This window comes from Heptranchias perlo, chromosome 8, assembly GCF_035084215.1.
Source record: "Heptranchias perlo isolate sHepPer1 chromosome 8, sHepPer1.hap1, whole genome shotgun sequence".
NCBI lineage: Eukaryota > Metazoa > Chordata > Chondrichthyes > Hexanchiformes > Hexanchidae > Heptranchias > Heptranchias perlo.
This window is the reverse complement of record NC_090332.1, coordinates 34,673,918-34,697,672: the sequence shown is the minus strand read 5'-3', so window position 1 is coordinate 34,697,672 and position 23,755 is coordinate 34,673,918. Positions and strand designations below refer to the sequence as shown.

Here is a 23,755-nt window from a genome sequence, read left to right as displayed (position 1 = left end):
ATTCTTGCTGTTTGTATCTTGAAGGAGAGACCAACTTTTCTACCCATGCTCATGATACTCCATTGACATCACCATCTCCTGTGGCCCCTCTACTCCAATAGTCTCTGTCATTGACGAGGCCATCTCCGACACTTCCTTGTACACATCACCACTCTCGTTCCTCTACCTACTTCATACTCCACATCCTTCTGTGTCCCCGGGGAAAAAAAATCTTGCAAGTCACCTACGACTGCCTAGCCTTTGGTCCTCCATTCGCCATGATACCTGAGCAGTTGCTGATTTTGCTCAACCACTCTCTGACCTCTTTTTTTGATGCCCTTGTTCCCAGCAAAACCTTCACTGTCTGTCACGCCTGCTGATTCCTTGGTACAGCACCCATCTTTGGTCCCTCCAATCCAGGAGGCGTAAACTTGAGTGTATCTAGTGCACACTTTGCTTTCTTATCTATCACTAGATGTGGCGGGACCACATTTTGCTCTACTGGGCCTCCCTCTCCTCTGCCAAAAATCTCCCACTACTCTGGGATTATCCTGAGGAGCAAAGATAATCCTGGCTTCTTCTCTCCACTACCACTAATCCCTGTCCCCTCCACCCTCACTTCTAACCACAAATGTGAGGAGCTCGTGAATTTCTTTGTTTCCAAAGTAGAGACCATCCGTTAAGCTGCCTCTGCTGCTTCCACCCCACTCCCTTTCTTCACCACCCTAGCTGCGAACACCTATCTTCCCCCTCTCCATGCTCATGTCATCCATGAGGCCCACCTCATGCTCCTTTGACCCTGTTCCTACTAAACTGACCATCCAACTTCCCTTCCTGGCCTCAATGCTAGCTAACATTGTGAATGTTCCCTTTCTTTCAAAACGTCCATCACCCTCCTCAAAAAAAAACACCATTGACTCCTCTGTCCTTGCAAGCTATCACCCTATTTCCAAGCTCCCGTTCCTCCCCATTGTACTTGAATATGTTGCTTCCCAGATCCACGCCCATCTCTTCCTCAACTCCCTGTTTGAATCCCTGCAGTCCGATTTCCACCCCTCCCATAGGACTGAAAAGACCTTAGCCAAAGTCACATTTTTTGTCGCTGTGATCATGGTGCATTATCCCTCAATCTGTCTGCAGTCTTTGACACCATCGACCCTACTATCCTCATCCAACACCTCGCCCCTGTTGTACAGTTCAATAGGACTGCCCTTGCTTGGTTCCACTCTTAACTATACGATCGAAGCCAGAACATTTCTACCAATGGCTTTTCTTCCCACCCTGCGTTGTCACCTCTGAAGTTCCCCAACGATCTATCCTTAACCCTCTCCTCTTCTAGATGTTGCCATTCAGTGACAGCATTTGTAATAATGGAATCATCTTCCACATGTACACAGCTGACATAAAGCTGTACCACTCAATGACCTCTCTTGCTCCCTCCACTGCCTCTGCTGTCAGACTGCTTGTCCAACACCCAGTCTTGGATGAGCCGTAATTTCCTCCAGCTAAATATTAGGAAGACCAAAACCATTGTCTTTGGCTCCCGCCATAAACTCTGTGCCCTCATCATCAACTCTATCTCCTTCCCCAACCACTGTCTCAAACTAAACCAGGTGGTTTGCAACTTTGGTGTTCTATTTTACCCCAAACCGAGGTTCCGACCCACTTTTTTGACCCAGCTTTTGGCCGCCCCTCCTAATCTGTCCATTGGCTTAGCTTCCATTTCTTTTCTGTTATGCCCCTGTGTAGCACCATGGGACATTTTTCTAGGTTAAAAGCACTATACAAGTTCAAGATATTGATACCAGGCAAGTTTCCAAAGAGAAGACAAGTTGCTCTGTGTCACTTGGCAACTTTCTAGCGACCACTTCATAGGCCATTGGATGTTGGGTACCTGCCAGCACCTCCCAGCAGGAATGGGATGTAAGGGAGGAAAAAAGGAGAGAAAATAAAATTCTGAAATGAGAGGAAGAAATCATGTATTTCAGAGACCAAGACTGAGAACTGCTTAATTTTTAAAGGCATTTCAACTTAATTTGTTGAATAAAAATGAAAATATATTGGCAATATGCATTAACATAGAAATGGTGCCTCTACAATCCAAACCATTTAGGTATTTAATTATTTGAACAAATATTCTCTTTATTGTTTAATGAGAATGTGTGACTCGATGTCAAATATGATCAGTTAGCTACTGTGTTTGACACTGAATGTGATCCTATATTACGGTTCACCAGTATGTTTTACTGGAGTGGGTGGCAATATAGAAATTTTATTAAATTCTAAAGATTTTTTTTCAAACAATGAACCATTTAAAATGGGAGTAGCTATGTGGTTCATTGTGAACATTGGGTGTGGCTTTTTTCAGATTTGTTTGCTACAATTTATCCTTTTCAGGATTTCTCAGTAGATTTTGTTCCTGTACAGTAACATACTGCTGGGGGCAGCATTCCACTCTGTTTCCATGACTTTGCTGTGCTACTTGGCAACTTTCCATGATGTCCTGGCAAGTACAACGTATGGACTTCCTGTTTGCCTCCCACGTTAATGGTGAGCCTTTTACTGACCTCGAGAGTGCAGAAACCACTGGAGTCGAACCCATAATCTCTTGGCTGCTTGCTGATCACCTACCAATTAGATTAACGGAATACTTTTTTTTAAAAAAACTGGTTGAGGAAAATTCCAAAATATCAAAAGATTAACAGATAATGTAACAGAGTACAAGTTGTATAAACTGGGAACAGTATTATTTATTTGACCAGTCCTAAGGTCTGACGTGTACTATTGACATATCAATTGCTAAGCAACATGGCTTCATACCTATCTGATAGTGTTAGAGGCTACTGGTGTTGAGAGGTGAAGTGGAACTTAAGGAATATATCACCTTCACAGAATTTCCATTGTCAACAGGCCCATCATTTCCTCGAATAGCTCCAGTAAATTTATTAAGCAAGACCAGTCTCCCATAATTCCATGCTGACTCCCTGTTACCATACCATACTTATTTAGATGATTGATTATCTCCTCACTCAATATGCCTTCTAATACAATGTCCACAGCAGATGTTAGGCTCACTGGCCTGTGGTTTCCTAGGTCATCCATATGCTCCTTTTTTAAAGATTAGTGTTACGTCAGCTATTTTAAAATTATACAGTACTACTCCCATTTCTAATGATTCCTTAACGATAGTGGCAAGCACATGACCAGTTTCATGGGCCACTTGTATGAAGTCCATCTTGGCCTGGTGCCTTGTGTTCCTTTACTTCCTCAGCCTGTCAATGATCACCTGATCTGAAATTTCACTTTCTTTAGTACTTTCTTGGTTACTCTGGAAATTCAACTTTCTTGATGGTCATCTCTGTGAACACAGAAACGAAGAATTAATTTAGTATATTTTCTGTCACTTGGCATCATTGCCTTTCTAACATTTCAGTAGTTCTGTTCATCTGCTTGCTGTGAATATATGCTTGACATTTCTTTTAATATTCCCTGCTATCGTAACCTAATTTTCTATTTTATCTCTGCTGTCCAGTTTCTTATATTTTGTTTTTATGTTCATCCCAGTCCATTGTGCAACCTGTAGGAACAATCTCTCTTTTCCCCTTATCCTAGCATTACTTTCATTGTTGTCCGCATTGCTCATTTCTTACTTTTACTCTGCTTTCCAATAGCAGGTGTCATGTTGTATTTTGTCAACGATAGATTGTATGTTGCATTTTTTCTTGTGGTCATAGTGCACACTTGGTTAAAATTTGTTACTGCTAGCTGCTTCTGCAGGCTGCAGAGAATATATAACCTAAACTGGCTGGTGTATACACCTCAGTACGAGGCAAAACTGAAGCTTAGTTCAGGAAGGCCTTCATATGATGGACCAATTTCTGTCATTGTTTTTGGATGGGGTCTCGCCTCACAGATCATTGAAAGTATTTGGAACTGATCAGTGGGTCAAAACATTCCGTTCAGTTACATCCGGTGGGGCTCTTTTCAGCATGTATTTGTTTGGCAGCTGTATTTTTGTGGGAAAATTATGTTTTGAATCCTGTGAATGTCTGACAACCTAATGCTAGCTATGAGAAGTACAGTTTTAATGTCCATTGTCCTGGGATATTGTAAAAGGAATCTGGAACTGTGTCTTGGGTGGTATTGCACAGAGGCGGCAGTCACTTTGAAGTCAGCTGAAATGAGGGGAAGGTCAGTGGATCTCTGGCAGTGTACCGTCATGTAAGAAGTAAAGGAACCACGTTTCAAGGGTCACCAATGGTGAGGGTTAGCCCAGGAGAAACACTCATTTTTTTTAACATTGGAAGGATTTTTGACATTTGAAGAACATTAGGAAGTTTATAATTACTATAAATATACTTTTTATACTGAGTAATGTTATCTGACTAATTGATAACGTTGGGTGCTGAGCCATTGTTAAGTGACAGATCCAAACTGTACCCTCAGTAATCCCCTTTGTTTTTTTTAAAATCATGAATGCAGCATCCCAGGATCCATCAAAACAAACAAACAATAGTGCAAAAGAATTTGTGTGGTCTGAACACAATGGCCAACAATTAAGTATAACTTGGGTTGGTCTCAGTCCAAAACACAACAGAGCAGAAATCGCCACAAAAACACCTATACTGGTACAATCTGGTAGTGAGCAAAAAAAAAATTGGAATTGTCAGAGTGGAAAATGTATGCACCTGAACTGTAGACTCAAAGCCCCTATCCCACTACCCCAGTAAGCAAAAACCAAGAGTGCCAGAACCACCCCACTTTAGGAAAATTATTGGAAAAAATTCTGAAGGACAAAATTAGTCTCCACTTGGAGAAGCAAGGATTAATCAGGGATAGTCAACATGGCTTTGTCAAGGGAAGATCATGTCTGACTAATTTGATTGAATTCTTTGAGGGGGTGACTAGGCGTGTGGATGAGGGTAACGCAGTGGATGTGGTATACATGGATTTCAGTAAGGCCTTCGATAAAGTCCCGCACAGGAGACTGGTCAAGAAGGTACGAGCCCATGGAGTCCAGGGTGCCTTGGCACTTTGGATACAAAACTGGCTTAGTGGCAGAAGGCAGAGGGTGATGGTCGAAGGTTGTTTTTGTGACTGGAAGCCTGTGGCCAGTGGGGTACCACAGGGATCTGTGCTGGGGCCCTTGCTGTTTGTGGTCTACATTAAGGACTTGGATATGAATGTAAAAGGTATGATCAGTAAGTTCGCTGATGATACAAAAATTGGTAGGGTGGTAAATAGCGAGGAGGATAGCCTCAGTCTGCAGGACGATATAGATGGGATGGTCAGATGGGCGGAACAGTGGCAAATGGAATTTAACCCGGAAAAGTGCGAGGTGATGCACTTTGGAGGGACTAACAAGGCAAGGGAATACACAATGAATGGGAGGACCCTAGGCAAGACAGAGGGTCAGAGGGATCTTGGTGTGCAAGTTCACAGATCCCTGAAGGCGGCGGAACAGGTAGATAAGGTGGTAAAGAAGGCATATGGGATACTTGCCTTTATTAGCCGAGGCATAGAATATAAGAGCAAGGAGGTTATGATGGAGCTGTATAAAACACTGGTTAGGCCACAGCTGGAGTACTGTGTGCAGTTCTGGTCGCCGCACTACAGGAAGGATGTGATCGCTTTGGAGAGGGTGCAGAGGAGATTCACCAGGATGTTACCAGGGCTGGAGCGCTTCAGCTATGAAGAGAGACTGGGAAGATTGGGTTTGTTTTCCTTGGAGCAGAGGAGGCTGAGGGGGGACATGATTGAGGTGTACAAAATTATGAGGGGCATAGATAGGATGGATACTCAGGAGCTTTTTCCCTTCGTTGAGGGTTCTATAACAAGGGGGCATAGATTCAAGGTAAAAGGCGGGAGGTTTAGAGGGGATTTGAGAAAGAACTTTTTCACCCAGAGGGTGGTTGGAGTCTGGAACTCACTGCCTGAGAGGGTTGTGGAGGCAGGAACCCTCACAACATTCAAGAAGCATTTGGATGAGCACTTGAAATGCCATAGCATACAAGGCTACGGACCAAATGCTGGAATATGGGATTAGATTAGACTGGGCTTGATGGCCGGCGCGGACACGATAGGCCGAAGGGCCTCTATCCGTGCTGTATAACTCTATGACTCTAACATAGTAGCACTCTTAACACCTACCCCTGCAGAACAAAAATCATGAAACAGAATTCCGGCTACCAAACCCACCTCCACTCTTAGCGGAAATTCATCCCAAATTCCCCCTCCCCTTACTGAAGACAAACTAGGCTCCTCCTCCCCCAGTTAGGACAAATTAAGCCTCCAGGAAACCTATCCACTGCAGGATGAAGAAATCTGGCCCTTTTTGCTGGATGGTGAAGAGAAGGAACTATTTGTTGCTAAGTTGCAAATTTTATGGTTGTATAATGGAAACGGGGAATGTTGCTGCTTTTGTCTTTCCTGCACAGTGCTCTTGGTATTGGAATTGTGGATTTCAGGGGGAAAAAAAGTGTCATTTAGTCCCACAGACCAGTCTGTGCTGGTCATTTGTCAAGCTGTGTTGAGTTAGGTGATCTCCATTGCGCTGCAGTATAATAGGCCTCAGTAACCTAGGGTGGGTGGAAAGTGCACATGAATGTAGGGACACTAGAATCAGGCTTGACTGATGTGCCCAAATAACATGTGTAAACAATCTTACAACACCAAGTGATAGTCCAACAATTTTATTTGAAAATCACAAGCTTTCGGAGGCTTCCTCCTTCGTCAGGTGAATGTCAGGAAATCCTTGAACCTTTTGCATTTATATTCAGAGAACAATACCTGGTGATTACAGATAATCATTCCAACTGCCCGTTGTCAAGGCAATCAAAGTGTTCAGACAGAGAGGTGTTACCTGCAGGACCACCGAATATACAAACGGACAGAACACAAAACAGAGAGAGAGAGGGAGAAACATCCGAAAGGAAGAGAAAGACAGAAAATGACCCGTTGAATTAAATACCGATAACTTTTATTCGCTGGTGGGATTACGTGTAGTGTGACATGAACCCAAGATCCTAGTTGAGGCCGTCCTCATTGGTGCGGAACTTGGCTATCAATTTCTGCTCGACGATTTTGCGTTGTCGTGTGTCTCGAAGGCCGCCTTGGAGTACGCTTACCCGAAGATCGGTGGCTGAATGTCCTTGACTGCTGAAGTGTTCCCCGACTGGGAGGGAACCCTCCTGTCTGGCGATTGTTGCGCGGTATCTGTTGTCGCAGTGTCTGCATGGTCACGCCAATGTACCATGCTCCGGGGCATCCTTTCCTGCAACGTATGAGGTAGACAACGTTGGCCGAGTCACAGGAGTATGAACCATGTACCTGGTGGGTGGTGTCCTCTCGTGTGATGGTGGTATCTGTGTCGATGATCTGGCATGTCTTGCAGAGGTTGCCGTGGCAGGGTTGTGTGGTGTCGTGGACGCTGTTCTCCTGAAAGCTGGGTAATTTGCTGCGAACGATGGTCTGTTTGAGGTTGGGTGGCTGTTTAAAGGCGAGTAGTGGAGGTGTGGGGATGGCCTTAGCGAGGTGTTCGTCATCGATGACATGTTGAAGGCTGCGGAGAACATGGCGTAGTTTCTCCGCTCCGGGGAAGTACTGGACGACGAAGGGTACTCTGTTGGTTGCGTCCCGTGTAAGTCTTCTGAGGAGGTCTATGCGATTTTTCGCTGTGGCCCGTCGGAACTGTCGATCGACGAGTCGAGCGTCATATCCCGTTCTTATGAGGGCGTCTTTCAGCGTCTGTAGGTGTCCATCGCGTTCCTCCTCGTCTGAGCAGATCCTGTGTATTCGCAGGGCCTGTCCATAGGGGATGGCCTCTTTGACGTGGTTGGGGTGGAAGCTGGAAAAGTGGAGCATTGTGAGGTTGTCTGTGGGCTTGCGGTAGAGTGAGGTGCTGAGGTGCCCGTCTTTGATGGAGATTCGTGTGTCCAAGAAAGAAACCGATTCTGAGGAGTAGTCCATGGTGAGCTTGATTGGTGAACAACAGCCAATCTCCAGACGCCATCTTACAACTCATCCACTTCATCATGGATCACAATGTCTTCACCTTCGATAACTAGTTCTTTACCCAAACACACGGAACAGCCATGGGGACTAAATTCGCACCCCAATACGCCAACATTTTCATGCACAAGTTCGAGCAGGACTTCTTCACTGCACAGGACCTCCAACCAACGCTATACACCAGATACATCGACGACATTTTCTTTCTATGGACCCACGGTGAAGAATCACTAAAGAGACTACACGATAACATCAACAAGTTCCATCCCACCATCAAGCTCACCATGGACTACTCAGAATCGGTTTCTTTCTGAGTACACAGGATCTGCTCAGACGAGGAGGAACGCGATGGACACCTACAGACGCTGAAAGACGCCCTCGTAAGAACGGGATATGACGCTCGACTCGTCGATCGACAGTTCCGACGGGCCACAGCGAAAAATCGCATAGACCTCCTCAGAAGACTAACACGGGACACAACCAACAGAGTACCCTTCGTCGTCCAGTACTTCCCCGGAGCGGAGAAACTACGCCATGTTCTCCGCAGCCTTCAACATGTCATCAATGACAATGAACACCTCGCTATGGCCATCCCCACACCTCCACTACTCGCCTTTAAACAGCCACCCAACTTCAAACAGACCATCGTTCGCAGCAAATTACCCAGCTTTCAGGAGAACAGCGTCCACGACACCACACAACCCTGCCACGGCAACCTCTGCAAGACATGCCAGATCATCGACACAGATACCACCATCACACGAGAGGACACCACCCACCAGGTACATGGTTCATACTCCTGTGACTCGGTCAACGTTGTCTACCTCATACGTTGCAGGAAAGGATGCCCCGGAGCATGGTACATTGGCGAGACCATGCAGACACTGCGACAACGGATGAACGGACACCGCGCAACAATCGCCAGACAGGAGGGTTCCCTCCCAGTCGGGGAACACTTCAGTCAAGGACATTCAGCCACCGATCTTCAGGTAAGCGTACTCCAAGGCGGCCTTCGAGACACACGACAACGCAAAATCGTCAAGCAGAAATTGATAGCCAAGTTCCGCACTCATGAGGACGGCCTTAACTGGGATCTTGGGGTTCATGTCACGCTACACGTAACCCCACCAGCGAATAAAAGTTATGTTTTTAATTCAACGGGTCATTTTCTGTCTTTCTCTTCCTTTCGGATGTTTCTCCCTCTCTCTCTCTGTTTTGTGTTCTGGCCGTTTGTATATTTGGTGGTTCTGCAGGTAACACCTCTCTGTCTGAACACTTTGATTGCCTTGACAACGGGCAGTTGGAATGATTATCTGTAATCACCAGGTATTGTTCTCTGAATATAAATGCAAAAGGTTCAAGGATTTCCTGACATTCACCTGACGAAGGAGGAAGCCTCCGAAAGCTTGTGATTTTCAAATAAAATTGTTGGACTATCACTTGGTGTTGTAAGATTGTTTACATTTGTCAACCCCAGTCCATCACCGGCATCTCCACATCATCCCAAATAACATGGCAACATTTATTATGCTCGTGTGAAGGATCACTTCAGTAAAGAAAGAGAGACTTGGCTTTGTTACATTGCTCAGAAGCATCTGTGTTTCACATACAATGAATTACTTTGAAGTATGGTGACTGTTGTCATATGGACAAAATGCTGTAACTATTTTTCACACAGCAAATCCCCACTAATAGCAATCAAATGGATGATCTGTTTTAGTTATGATTGAGGGAGGGGTGTTGGCCAGGATGCCAGGAGAGCTTCCTGCCCCTCTTCAAATAGTGCCATACGCTATCCAGCTTTGAACAGTTGCAACATCTCATCTAATGGACAGCACCTACAGCAAGTACTGTAGGAAGGGAATGTCAACCTAGATTATGTTTCCAAGTAATACAGTGAGACTTAAATCTGCAATCTTCTAACTCGACAATTGAGCCAAGCTGATGCATTTAGCAAAGTGCAACCCCATGGAACTGTACTCCAGCAATTGTTAATGCCTTCAGAGGAGGAAAGGATAAAGATATGTAGTTGGACAGCTTTCACTCTATCGTTTCACAAAGATCTTGGTTCCTAAATCAAATTTGTTACATCCTAATTTGTAGTTACTACCTTATCTAGTGCTTCAGTGTGTTTTTCTTAAATTATTTTGTTTTTTTTACTGTATGGATTCTTGACACTTTATGGACTTCTCCAGCTGGCCCCTCTGACTAGGCCATTTCCTGTTGTCACTAGGATTTCAGTAAAAGCCTTATGTTGAGTGTCTGAAGTGCTCATATGACTACTTTAACTGCCAAAAGCACACAGCAGTACAATTATAGAATTTTGTCCCTCTAAACTCTGTCAGGAGAGAGTATTTTGAATTTTAATTGATACAGGCTTGTTGGTGGTAGTGGTGAGGCAAGTTGAGGTAATACTTTGAATATCACGCAAGCATATTGGATTAAATTGGGGTTGTATTCTCTCGAGTTTAGAAGGTTAAGGGGTGATCTGATCGAAGTTTATAAAATATTAAGGGGAACAGATAGGGTGGATAGAGAGAAACTATTTCTGCTGGTTGGGGATTCTAGGAGTATGGGGCACAGTCTAAAAATTAGAGCCAGACCTTTCAGGAGTGAGATTAGAAAACATTTCTACACACAAAGGGTGGTAGAAGTTTGGAACTCTCTTGCACAAACGGCAATTGATACTAGCTCAATTGCTAAATTTAAATGTGAGATAGATAGCTTTTTGGCAACCAAAGGTATTAAGGGATATGGGCCAAAGGCAGGTATATGGAGTTAGATCACAGATCAGTCATGATCTTATCAAATGGCGGAGCAAGCACGAGGGGCTGAATGGCCGACTCCAGTTCCTGTGTTCCTATGTTCCTAAATGCAACTTTTACTGTAGTGTATTGATACCAATAAACTTAATACATCTATTAACAACATGGCATTTGTGCTATCGGCCAACTGCAGAGCAGCATTGATAGTCACAATAAAGAAACCACAAGGTGGTACATTGGCACTTTCTGCGTACAAGTTAAAGGAAAAATTATGGAGACATGGGGCACCCATGAGGGACATTAAATTAAATCAGATTAGAAATGGGAATTAGTTCTGTGGAACATGTTACTGCAGAACTCAGACTCAAAACCTAGTTAGTCCTACTCAGAATGTCGTGAAAAGGGAGGAACTGGGGGAAAGGGGCATTGGAAACATTTTGAGGATTGCAATAATGCGTTAAGTATATTTTCTTCGTGTTTTACATTATGCAAAAAACTTTGTCCTTTTAAGGAGTTCTCTTTAAATTCTCCAAATACAAGTTTTGTCATTCTGGTGGTGCTGCATTCTTGGTATCATTTCCTCAATATCTGATCAGTGGATCCTATCTCCTTCTAATTAAATCTTCCGTTTTTGGAATACAGCCTACAGCAATAACCTGACAGCTTGTAACTGAGATGGCCTTCAAACAGCGAAAGAAAAAGACTCTGACGTCAGATTGCTTCTATTGGGTTGTGCTGTGCATGGCATGTTTTTTCCCTATTTTATAATAAACTTTAAAAAGTTGTGATATATCTTTGTAGTAACCTAATTGTGAGTGTATTTCTCGGGCCTAGCCATGGAGCTACAACAGCTCTACTGGAAAGCCACACTTGATAAGGATTGACTTTCTAATCTTGCCATAGTCTCCAGCTTGGATTACATGCTTTCCTTTCTCCAAAGCCTACTTGATAAATATTCTAGCACTGGCTACTGTCCATAATGTGAGATGCACCATGTCAGATCTTTCAAGAATTACAATTACAGCAGTGCAACCAAGGCAAAGCATTGCACGGAGTTGGCTTGCTGTAGGGATACATTGCACTTCCTAATTCTTTTTCTTTTTGTAAATAAACAAAAAAAACCTCACTATGCAGTAGTTTGGGTGTGTGCAATGCATTACAGGTCAGTAGGAATAACCTGATATATCAAGATTCCTTGAATTAGCAGTTTCAGAGATCTCCTTGTTACAAATTGTCATGTTGCTGTTAACCTCAGTTAAAGTGAAACTCCTATATTAATCATATTGAAATAACCTTTGATTACCACTCACATTAGGATTTAAATCAAACCAAGATTGAAGACCTGATTGGTTACCCTCTGGTTGTAAGGGTTTTCCATGAAATGAATTTGAGAGTTCCTAGGTCAGTTCTTGGAGTGTGGGGCCACAGCATAAAACTACCCATAAATTGGCAATTGCCTGATGCTCAAGGCTCACAAATTGCTTGTCTGCAAAATGGAGGAGGGGGGGGGGGGCGGGTGGAGAAGAGGGAAATTGCATTGGTGCAATGGGGTATTGTACTCCTATGTGACCTGGGAGTGTTTGGTGACTTTGGATGCTAATAAATTTATATACTAATTACTGGCAAAATGGCTGCTTGCAGGATTTTGAGCTGTCCGAGAGTTGCAGGCAAGTTTTAATGTTCCTTAAAGGTACACGTTTCTCGTGGAAAAGTGCAGCAAATGTTTTGTTTACAAACATGAACCATGATGTAAATTGTGTTTTATATATGTTGTGTCATTTGCATGTGTAAATATCATACAGATCTCTCCTCATTATGGAAAAAAAAATTGCCATTTCTACATAATATCATGCCTCCTTTTATGGATTAGTTTCTTGTTATTATCTTTTTAGTTAAAAAAGGCAAGGGCCTATGATTACAATTTTTAAAAATATGCTAAGAGTATCAGAAAAGATAAAACTGTGATTTGAGATTATAAGAAACCTTGTTGCATTTTCTCATCTCTTCAGATTAGAACTAGCCTGGTTACAGTACAGATTAGCATTTTAACAAACGGATCTGTTGTAACTGTTTGGTGAGATCTTGCCCCTTCCCACCTGGCTATACAAGTACTTTCCATCACCTGCCCTGCCCTGCCCAAACTGCTGTGATGGTGGTGTGGCCTTTAACACCAAGTCACACCTTACTCTGCCACCTTCTCCTTTGAGTATCTCACTTTATTCCACCCCTCCTCTCACCTCTCCTTTAAAATCCTCAATATTACTGTGAAATATAGAATTTTAAAAATTAATTTTGTTTAAACTTTTATTTTGAGCCATTAGAAATGTTAATTACTGAGGTAAAGGGTGGCTGAAAAATACATTTCAAGAAGCATTTTGACAGAAGAGTTGGATCCCAGTGGCCAAGTTTGTAATCACAGGGTGAAATACTCTCACTATAAACTAGTAGCTTTGTGTGACATTTTTAACTCTGAAAGTACCCATCACAGCACAGCTTACAACAGATATTGCAGGTACTTATGAATTTTCAACTAAATGCTTGTGCCACGTACCAAATTTAATATATAGTAGTTGTTGAAAGATTGGGTGATGTAGCATTTCTTAATCTATTTTGTTAACTCACTATCAACTTCAATGTTGCTTGTTGTTCTCAGTAACAATTCTTGAGTCTTGTCTTTCCTATCAATTCCGACTCAGTAGAACATGTTAATCAGTATCGCTTCACCCTTTCCTTTGCTTTCTTGTAATCTATTAAGCATGTTTATGCTTCTCTTCATTTTGTTCTTCACTCACAAATTATTCTCAAACCAAATATTCCATTGGGTTCCCTTCCTGCATCTAAAACCAAACTGTTCCTCAATTCCCAATCCTGCCCTTTTCTTTCTCTTCAGATTTTTAGGTATACTTTCACAAAATGGTGCATGGTTCTACATTCTCCACATTCAGTCATCTTCGTTTTTTTTCAGGGGGAGGGAGTAATGTGAATGTGGTTCTGGCCAAATCCATGGTAGGATTCCTAGACTTTAGATCATATTACAGTGTTTTACACCAAGACCTCCCATATGTTGCAGTATCTGTTAGGACACCATCTTTTCCACCTGCCTTTCCTTTCTTCATTAATTTATAGCATGCTGACCTCTGTTCTGATCATTTATCACTTGTTATGTAGGACCCAAAACCATTTCAGTATTTCCTTTGCTCATCTTAACATTAGCTTACTTTTAAAATATTTTTCAGTGCACTATTCTATGTGGGTCAGCATACGATATGCCAAGAAATGTGCAAGAGTATTCCCCTTGTTTTTTACCTCTTTCTTTGAGTAAACATAAGGCCTCTGCTTAAACAAATAGGTTTTATCCTGGAGTATCGATACTTTGTATCTAATTTATAAAAAAATTCACCATGCAGCCTTATTTTGTTTTCGACCTGGTTCCCAGCACTTCCCATTGCTTGTTTTCCGTGAAGCAGTGGGATTGCTGGAACAACAACAATTTGCATTTATATAGCACCTTGAACACAGTAAAATGTCCCAAGGCATTTTACAGGAACATAATCAGACAAACATTGACAGGAAGCTGAGATTAAGCATAGAAACATCATATTTCACTGTAAAACCTCAAGATGGTAGCCCTGATTAGGTGGTCAGCAATGGTTTTTCTTTTATTCACTTTGAGGAAGGGGGTAACTAGGTCAAGATAATTTTCGGACAGATTCTTGATAAGACCATAATAAGGTTTTATTCTGAAGTATTCCTTTGTTTCACAATAGTTACTCCTCACTGATGCTCTGATAAACCACGGCCTTCAACTTGGAGCATGTTAGTTATGTAAAAAAAAGTTTTGAGAGTGTCTTTTCTGTAACCCAGACCTCAGTGTAACACAGTGGGATAATTGGCTTGGATCTCTTACTGAATCTCTTCCATGTTTTGTTAGTTTTGAATTAGATTGGGGGAGGAAGAAGTAATACTTATTTATGGTAAAGGCTGGTTCTAATAGTGGTTGATGTGACACAGAATGTGACTGTGAAGTCTTGACTGGCTTTTGTGTACATGACATCAACGATTATACAGAGAGCAAGTGCAGTATAAATGGGTTGTCCTTCTTAAACAAGCCAAATAGAGTGAAATAAAAGTTTATTTCAAAGTGTCTGATCATCAAAGAATGTTTGAGAGAAGCAAACCTCCAACATGACAACATAGGGATTGCTTGGCTCACTCCAATTCCTAAGGCAATACTTGTCTCTTGGCACAAAATATACATTCATTTGACTAACTTAACCAGTTTGTTGTGGCATTTAAGGGATTGCCAGTTGAAACTTGCTAATACATTTTAATCTTTTTTTAAAAAAACATCCTCTGGGTCATTTTTGTCTTCACTGCTCAGGCAGTAAACTGACTGGGCGGATCACTCACCTGTTGCAGAAATCACCTGATTTTCATATCCACAATGGAAGTGAAAATCGAGTGGTTTCTATAATAGACAGGTGATCCACCGAACATTTATTGCCTAAATGGTGATTAAAAATGATCACCCCACCCCATTTCCACTTCTCCCATCCATTTAATCCTCAATTATTGGGAGAAAGAACAAACTTGCATTTATAAAGCACCTTTCATGACCTCAGGTTATCCCAAAGTGCTTTGCAGCCAATGAAGTACTTTTGAATTGTGGTCACTGTTGTAGGGAAACATGGTAGCCAATTTGCGCACAGCAAGGTCCCACAAACAGCAATGAGATAGTGACCAGATAATCTGTTTTTAGTAATGTTGGTTGAGGGATAAATATTGGCCAGGACACCAGGAAAATTCCCCTTCTTTTCTTCGAATCGTACCAGGGGATCTTTTACGCCCACCTGAGAGGGCAGACAGGGTGTCATTCGAAAGGCGGCGTTTCTGCAATGCAGCTATCCCTCAGTATTGCACTAAAGTGTTATCCTAGATTATGTGCCCAAGTCTCGAGTGGGGGTTGAATCCATGACCTGACTCAGGTAAGAGTGCTACCATTGAGCCATGGCTGACCTATTGGGATATTTTAGCCGCAAGATGTCCCCAAACTGCTTGTACTGCCTTTTCAGTTGCTCCACCAACATGGAGACGGGTGTGAAGAGAGATCCTGGCTTCTAGGCCAGTTTACCTCTCCCCCGCCACCCCCCCCCCCCCCCCCCCCCCCCCGGCCCAAGCCATGCACAACTTATTTGACACTAATAAATCATAACCTGTACAAAAACTTATAGAATAACTTTTAGCAGAAACTGCTATTTGAAAATGGATCTCTAATATCAATGCTTCAATTTTATATCGAATGTTCCTTTTGGATGATCCTGATATAGAGGAAATGAGAGACTAGCTGTATCACTATATTCTTCGTTGTTTATACTTTTAACTGTGTTATCAATTTTTTGACTGTATTGAATCAATCTATTTTAATTCCTCCTACCACTGTTCTTTCCGAATCATATACCTCCTGTGGCAGCCTGGCATCGTGCTCTTGTGCTTCAGCCAGTGTTACTTGAGGCGTGCCAGTGCAACTGAGGGACACTGTTCCTCTGTCTGTTGTGGAAATTATATGCAGCTCCAACAAGTGATGGCACCCTAAAATTAATATTTAAAACTAGATAAAGTTCAGATCAGGTTTGCAACTTCACCGTTTTAAAAAAAAATGATGTTTAATTCGATACTGGGTGTGGAACACCCACTTAAAAAGCCCATTTTTTTGTTAACGTGAAATCTTTTTGTTCAGGATGCTGTATTCAATTAAACTTTCTGAAAATGTGTGATTCCTGCTCTTCCCCGTTTCTCTTCCCCCCCCCCCCCCCCCCCCCCCCCCGCCACGGGATAAACTTAATCACAGCTTGAAAAACCCATCCAAAAACTTGCATGAGTGATTATCAAATCTGAATAACTTTTTAAAAAGTATAGTCTGAAAATGCAAAATAAAACAAAAACCTCAATAGTGCTTTTTTGCACCCTCCTGTCGTTTTATAAAAGCAGTGAAATGTTGTTTGGGTTGAAGTTCTTTATTGTATTATGACTGATATTGAAGTCACCTTATTAATTATAATGGAGTGGAATCTGCTTGGCATACATAGCTCAGAAATTTGACTGTGTGAAAGTACACTGTGAACTTTAATGTAGCTTTTTGCTCAAACCTTTATTTATGCCAGCAGTAGAGATACAATAATTGCTCTCAACATTTCTAGACCAGGGAGAAAGGGGTCGATGACTCCTGACTACCACAGAGTGACCCCTATTGCATGTTGCACACGTGGACATTGATGAGAACAGGATCAGACTCTGATGTGATGCCCCCTTCCCCCATGTGCCGTAAAAACTCAATTGTGTAGGTTCATACATAAGAATGGCCACTTGGAGGAATCAGTGGTCTAACAGTGCCTGAGGGTCTCTCCTCCAGCAAGATTCATTACATTCAAGAATGGAAGAGATAAAATTGGAGGTGGGGTTGGGGGGGAGGTGAATCTCGTAAAACTAATGTAAAGAACAATGGTGGTTCGATTAATAGCACATTGCACTTCTAATTTCAGAAAATATAACTAGACCGTTGCATGATCAGTAACCTTGATGCTTGAATTTCATTTCAACTTGCTTGTTTACTGAGCCCATGAAAACGTTTTTCACATATTTGTGGTATTGCATGTTTGTATGTTTGCCAGCTGATACAGTGATCTATTACATATCTGCCATGGGTGTGAAGGGAGTTGTTTTTACCACAGACTGGTAATCATGCTACAAATGATTTTTCTGTCCTAGTGGTTGAATCGGGAGATGACGTGAAAGCAATTACTGAAGATGAAACCATGGTCTTGGTGAATCATCAGGCAACAGGTGATGTCTGCACCCTCATGATGTGTCTCCAGGACAAAGGAACGGTAGGGTCTGCAACCTTATGGTAGTTTGTGTCATCTTTGTATTCCAAGTTTGAACCAGACACACAGGGTGTTCTTTGAGTATCGCCGGCAATTTTTATTTTATTCATTCATGGGTGTCGGAGGCAAGGCCAGCATTTATTGCCCATCCCTAATTGCCCATGAGAAGGTGGTGTTGTTCCCACGTGCCTGCTGCCCTTGTCCTTCTAGGTGGCAGAGGTCGCGGGTCTGGGAGGTGCTGTCGAAGAAGCCTTGGCGAGTTGCTGCAGTGCATCCTGTAGATGGTACACACTGCAGCCGTGGTGTGCCGGTGGTATAGGGAGTGAATGTTTAGGGTGGTGGATGGGATGCCAATCAAGCAGGCTGCTTTGTCCTGGATGGTGTCGAGCTTCTTGTAGTGTTGGAGCTGCACTCATCCAGGCAAGTGGAGAGTATTCCATCACACTCCTGACTTGTGCCTTGTAGATGGTGGACAGGCTTTGGGGAGTCAGGAGGTGAGTCACTGCAAATACCCAGCCTTTGACCTGCTCTTGCAGCCACAGTATGTATGTGGCTGGTCCAGTTAAGTTTCTGGTCAATGGTGATCCCCAGGATTCAGCGATGGTAATGCCTTTGAATGTCAAGGGAAGGTGGTTAGGCTCCCTCTTGTTGAATATGGTCGTTGCCTGGCACTTGTCTGGCGCGAATGTTACTTGCCACTTATCAGCCCAAGCCTGGATGTTGTCCAGGTCTTGCTGCATGCGGGCACGGACTGCTTCATTATTTGAGGGGTTGCGAATGGAGCTGAACACTGTGCAATCATCAGCAAACATGCCCATTTCTGACCTTATGATGGAGGGAAGGTCATTGATGAAGCAGCTGAAGATGGTTGGACCTAGGACACTGCCCTAAAGAACTCCTGCAGCAATGTCCTGGGGCTGAGATGATTGGCCTCCAGTTGAGCAAAACGTTAACATTCCCTCCCACCCCTGTCCTGCCAATATGGCTTCAATGCTTCTCAGAATATACCATGCCAGCTCCAGTATTGTATATGCTATATGAAGGGATATATACTCATACAATTTTTGTTATCCTTTGTATTAAGATGTGGAGAACACTAATTAAAGCACGCATCCTTACATTTGGTGTGCTCACCCTATACAATAATGCTGACTTATTCTGAAGGGCAAAGGTTTAATTTTAAAGTGGCTTTAACTACCTTCTGAAAATATACAGGCTGATCTCTTTGCCAAATGTATGAATGCCCTGCTCCAGGAACTTAATTTCTCTCATGGCTCACCAGTTGGCCCCCTCGCATATAACTTTTTTGAGCAAGACAACTCTGCCCTGTTGTCGATCCATACTTTGTCAAATAGTCTTGTAAGTGTAATGCACCTACAGTCTACAAAAAGATATTCTGAGACTAAAGTGTGAGCAAGTCTGGAAATACATTGTGCCTTCTTAAAAACCCATCTTTTTGGCCACGCTTTCGGTAAACTTTACTAATTCTCCCACCATGACTCTGCATCCGTTCCTTTTTATATTTCTCTCTGCAGAGCTCCTCAGGATGTTTTTCTACATTAAAGGCACAATATAAATACAGTTCATTGTAGCCTTATATTAAATTTACCACTTTAAAGGCCGTCTTTGTCAGTTTATCTCAAGATTTGGGCTAATTCTTTATCTTGTCATTTAATATTTTATAGGATCCCTGGTAGTTTAGTAAGTTTATCCAACGAGCTGCTGAGTTACAGACCAGAAGGTCCCAGGTTCTGTACCCCTCAACAGGCAGCCAGGTGAAAGATGTGTGCTTGACTTGACACTGTTTCTCTTCTGATCTATTTAGCTGCCTTGCTGTTATATCAATGAATGTCAGAATGACTGTCTAAGGAGCTTGTACCATTGCAGCGCTGATCATTCCATTTTCAAGGCCGTTTTGTTTTCAAGTTATTGTCCGTGGGATATTTTTTCATGGCTACTGGGCACTGCATGACTGACGCATTCATCACATCTGATCTTGTTATTGCAATTTCAGTTTATATTAGTTCCTGTTGATGTTTAAATTCCAAGCTGTGTCTAACTTCCATCAAATACTTGTGGCAACCTGCATTATCCCTCATGAACATATAATTTCCAGCAAATATTATCAGTATTTATTAGTGGATACATTGATTTTCAGCATCTCACCTGCATAGTATGAGATCCCATTAATCGTTGATGAATGAAATAAGATATTGCTTAATGAAAGTCTAAGAAATCAGTTTGAACACGATATTAATAACAGTATATTTAATCTCCTTTAATGGTGCTTTATTTCTTAAACACATTAAGTTAGTTTTAAGAGCAGATTAACATTACAGATCTTTTACTGCAGCTCACTACAAAGTCCTTTACTGCGGCTGACAGATCTGCTTATTCTGAAGTTTCAACATTTCAGTAAATGGTTATACAGAGACTTTAGCACTTGGGATCATTGGCTGAAAGATTGGATTCATTAGCTAAAAATGGGTAGTTCCTACCCAACTTGGATTAAGGGTGGGGGGGGAATATTGATGAGGATGAAGCAAATATATACAATTTCTTGTAGCTAGGGTGATTGTAGTTAATTTTTAAAGGACAGTTGGAAAGTTAATATTGTCCTTTACAAATTAATATTTATTACTTCCTCCTTTCAATCATATCTCAAGCACTTTGCATCCAATTAGTTACTTTGAAGTGTCACTTTTATGTAGGTAAACATGGCAGCCAATTTGGACACAGCAAGATCCCACAATCGGCAAATGTGATTAATGACCAGTTAATTTGTTTTCTTGGTGGAGGAGTATTGACTGGGAGCCATGTACTTCGAATTGTGTCATTGGAACTTATGTCCACCTGGACAGGCAAATGGGCCTCGTTTAACATCTCATTCAAAAGAAGACACTGCCAACAATGGAAGGAGTAATTGATGCAGAGACACATGCATCTTTTAAGGGAATAGTAGATGAGCATTTGAAGCAGATGATGCAGGGCTATGGAGATAGATAGCAAGGATTAATCTTGGATTTCTCTAACAAAGAGCTGCCATTTTCACGATAGACCAAATGGTCATCTCAGGTGCTGTAAGCATCTATAGGGGTGATTTTAATCCTGCCCGCCAGGTAGGAATGGGGCATATGGGCGGTTAAAACTGCTGTACAGTACTTTCCACTGTGTTCCTATCAACCGCCATTTTAACTGTGCCCACAGGGACGGGGGGAGCCTCATTAATGTTTGCAAATCAGGGCCCAATGACACAATTAGGACCCCAACACCATTTTAACACAATCTCTGAAATCCCAGCACCCAACTTGCCAGTAAAACCTAGCAGAATAGTTCTTTCCGAATCGCTGAAGCAGTATTTAAAGAGGCACTCACCTGCAGGTAATTGAATCATAGGATCTGTATACCATTGTGCTATTTTGGATTGTCAGAGTTTCCAGCTTCCAGATCACTTCTTTCTTGCATTTTTTGCCTTACTTAAGTGCAGTAAGATCTATCTGCTTATTGTGGGTGCTGTTCTAGCTAGTTTCATTTGGATAGAGGAAGAGCCGCAGCCTCGGCAACCAGCATGAGTAGCAGCTGGGCCTATTAGAAGACCATAGATTAGGGGGCTGCTCATAGGAGGCTATATCCACCCCACAGGATGTACAGGCCAAGTGTCAGTTTTTTTGGATCTATCTGGAGCAGTGCATTAGGAGGCTGCGTTTCTTCAGGCAAACTGCTGCAGGACCTGCTGCCTGCTGGATCAGGGGGCCATGCTTTGGCTGTTAGTCACCACAGCCCTTAACATCATTGCCATTGGCTCCTTCCAGGCTGCTACAGGGGACATCTCCTGCATAACCCAATTTGCAGTACACAGCTACATGAAAGAATGGCGATATGTGTCCAAGTCAGGATGGTGTGTAACTTGGAAGGGACCTTAGAGGTGTTCCTATGCACCTCCTGCCTTTATCCTTATAGATAGTGGAGGTTGTGGGTTTGGGAGGAGTTGCCGAAGAAGCCTTGGAAAGTTGCTGCAGTGTATCTTGTAGATAGTACACACTGCAGTCATGGTATGCTGGTGATTGATAGGGTGGATATTTAGGCTGGTGGATGAAGTGTCGATCAAACAGACTACTTTATCTTAGAGATGGTGTCGAGCTTCTTGAGTGTTGGTGTTGCACCCATCCAGGCAAGTGGAGAGTATTCCATCACACTCCTGACTTGTGCCTTGTAAGTGGTGGGGAGGGTTTGGAGCCCTCAGGAAGTGAGCCACTTGTCACAGAATACCCAGTTTTTGACCTGCTGTAGTAGCCACTGTATTTATGTGGCTGGTCCAGTTGGGTTTCTGGTCACTGGAGAGTTTTCCCCCTGTTTCCCATTGACTACAATTTTACTAGGACTCCTTGGTGCCACACAAGATCAAGTGCTGCCTTGATGTCGAGGGCAGTCACTCTCACCTCACTTCTGGAATTCAGCTGTAGTATTATGTTTCAACCAAGGTTGTAATGAGGTTTGGAGCCCAAACTGAGCATCAGTGAGTAGGTTATTGGTGAGTAAGTGCCTCTTGATAGGTTGAGTCATCAACAGTGCTATCACTTTGCTAATGACTAGGAGTAGGCTGATACTGCGGTAATTAGCCGGGTTGGATTTGTCCTGGCCAGGATATACCTGGGCAATTTTGCACATTGTCAGATAGATGCTACTGTTGTAGCTATACTGGAACAGCTTGGTTGGGGGTGCGGCTAGTTCTGGAGCACAAGTCTTCAGTACTATAGCTGGGATGTTGTTGAGGCCAATAGCCTTTGCTGTCGGCCGTTTCTTGATGTTATGTGGAGTGAATTGAATTAGCTGAAAACTGGCATTTATGATGGTAGGGACCTTGGGAGCAGGCTGAGAAGGATTCAAATTCTCAAACTGCCATGATTGGGTTTGAACTTGCGTTCTCTGAATTATTGGTCTAGGCCTTTGGATTACTCGTCCAGTATCATAACCACTACACTACCATACCCTTGACTTAAATGAGTAATGCCCGCATCAAAAGCGCTTGTACGCATAGACCACAAGTAATTTTTTCCATCTATTGGTGTCTTTGGTCAGTAATGCCTTCTTCCATTAATACAATAATATTTTAAAAAAATATCTCTGAAATGCCAGATGACCTGGTGTGGACAAGTTCCTGCTATAACTCATTCTTTCCTAGGACATCAATACTTCTTAGCTTCCTCAATCTTTCCCCTCCTCTTAGCATCCAAGGGCTTTAAACATCCATCATTGGCATAATCTATTTGCTATTTCCTGATATGCCTTGGCCTCCTATTTTTAACCCTGTTGATATTTTGCGCCATAGGCTTGAGGCCTTCTCTAAGTTTTTATTAATTGATAAACCAGGGAAGTAGCAGGTCAGCTGTTTCTGCGATATATCCACTTATTTTAAAAATCATTTATATTCCTGACACCTAGGGTGATTTCATACACCATCTTTAGCGTTGCTGTTGAGCAGTTCCCACTTCACATTGATGCTAAAGAAGCAATTTCCAGATCTGATTGTCCATTGCCTGCACTTGATGGTTTCAGATCCAAACTGCGTATCTCAGACTGCAATATAAACATGGTGGTCTGCAATTCACATCTCAAAGGGCAAAGTTTAGCAATACTAAGAAGAAACTTTCTTAAATGTCAAAATTCATTGCAGGGGTTAGTGTCCCTCCGGAGGATAAAATGAAATATAATTTTAAAAATTCACTAAGTTGTTTTGTTTGCATATGTTGTGACCTCATGACATCACAACGCTGCCGGCAAAGGAGCTAACATGAGTTTGGTTGAGATTCTCGAGTGTTTGTGAATGGAGTGAGCAAGGGGCGATTTGGTCCCAACTTCCGTCGATGGAGTATGAGTGCGCCATTAAAGGACTTGCTGCAAATTTAAGATTGTGAAGATTCTGGCGAACAGAAATTTAAGTAAGCCAGAGTATTGGTTTAGCTGCACTGCTTTTTAAAAAATAATGTTTAAAAAGCCATTCTTCTTTGAGCAGGATTCTTCTCTTGTCCTCAGCTTGCCAGTTATATCTGTCGTGTTAAATAGACCTATAATAATAAAGAAGGGTGGGTACTACAAGAAAGCAAAAAGGACTGAGCATCA

General features: G+C 42.5%; 1 protein-coding gene across 7 annotated transcripts in view; it reads left to right on the top strand.

The window, feature by feature from the left end:
• Positions 1-23,755, top strand: part of lpgat1 (lysophosphatidylglycerol acyltransferase 1) — an 81,808-nt gene that overhangs the window by 4,390 nt on the left and 53,663 nt on the right. For all 7 annotated transcript variants that reach the window (XR_010963659.1, XM_067988953.1, XM_067988952.1 and 4 more), the window contains one exon: positions 17,520-17,638. Coding sequence is in view for 6 of the 7 variants with exons in the window: in XM_067988953.1 (XP_067845054.1) it covers positions 17,520-17,638 (119 nt within the window). In the remaining variant the exon portion in view is untranslated. The remainder of the gene's footprint in view (positions 1-17,519; positions 17,639-23,755) is intronic.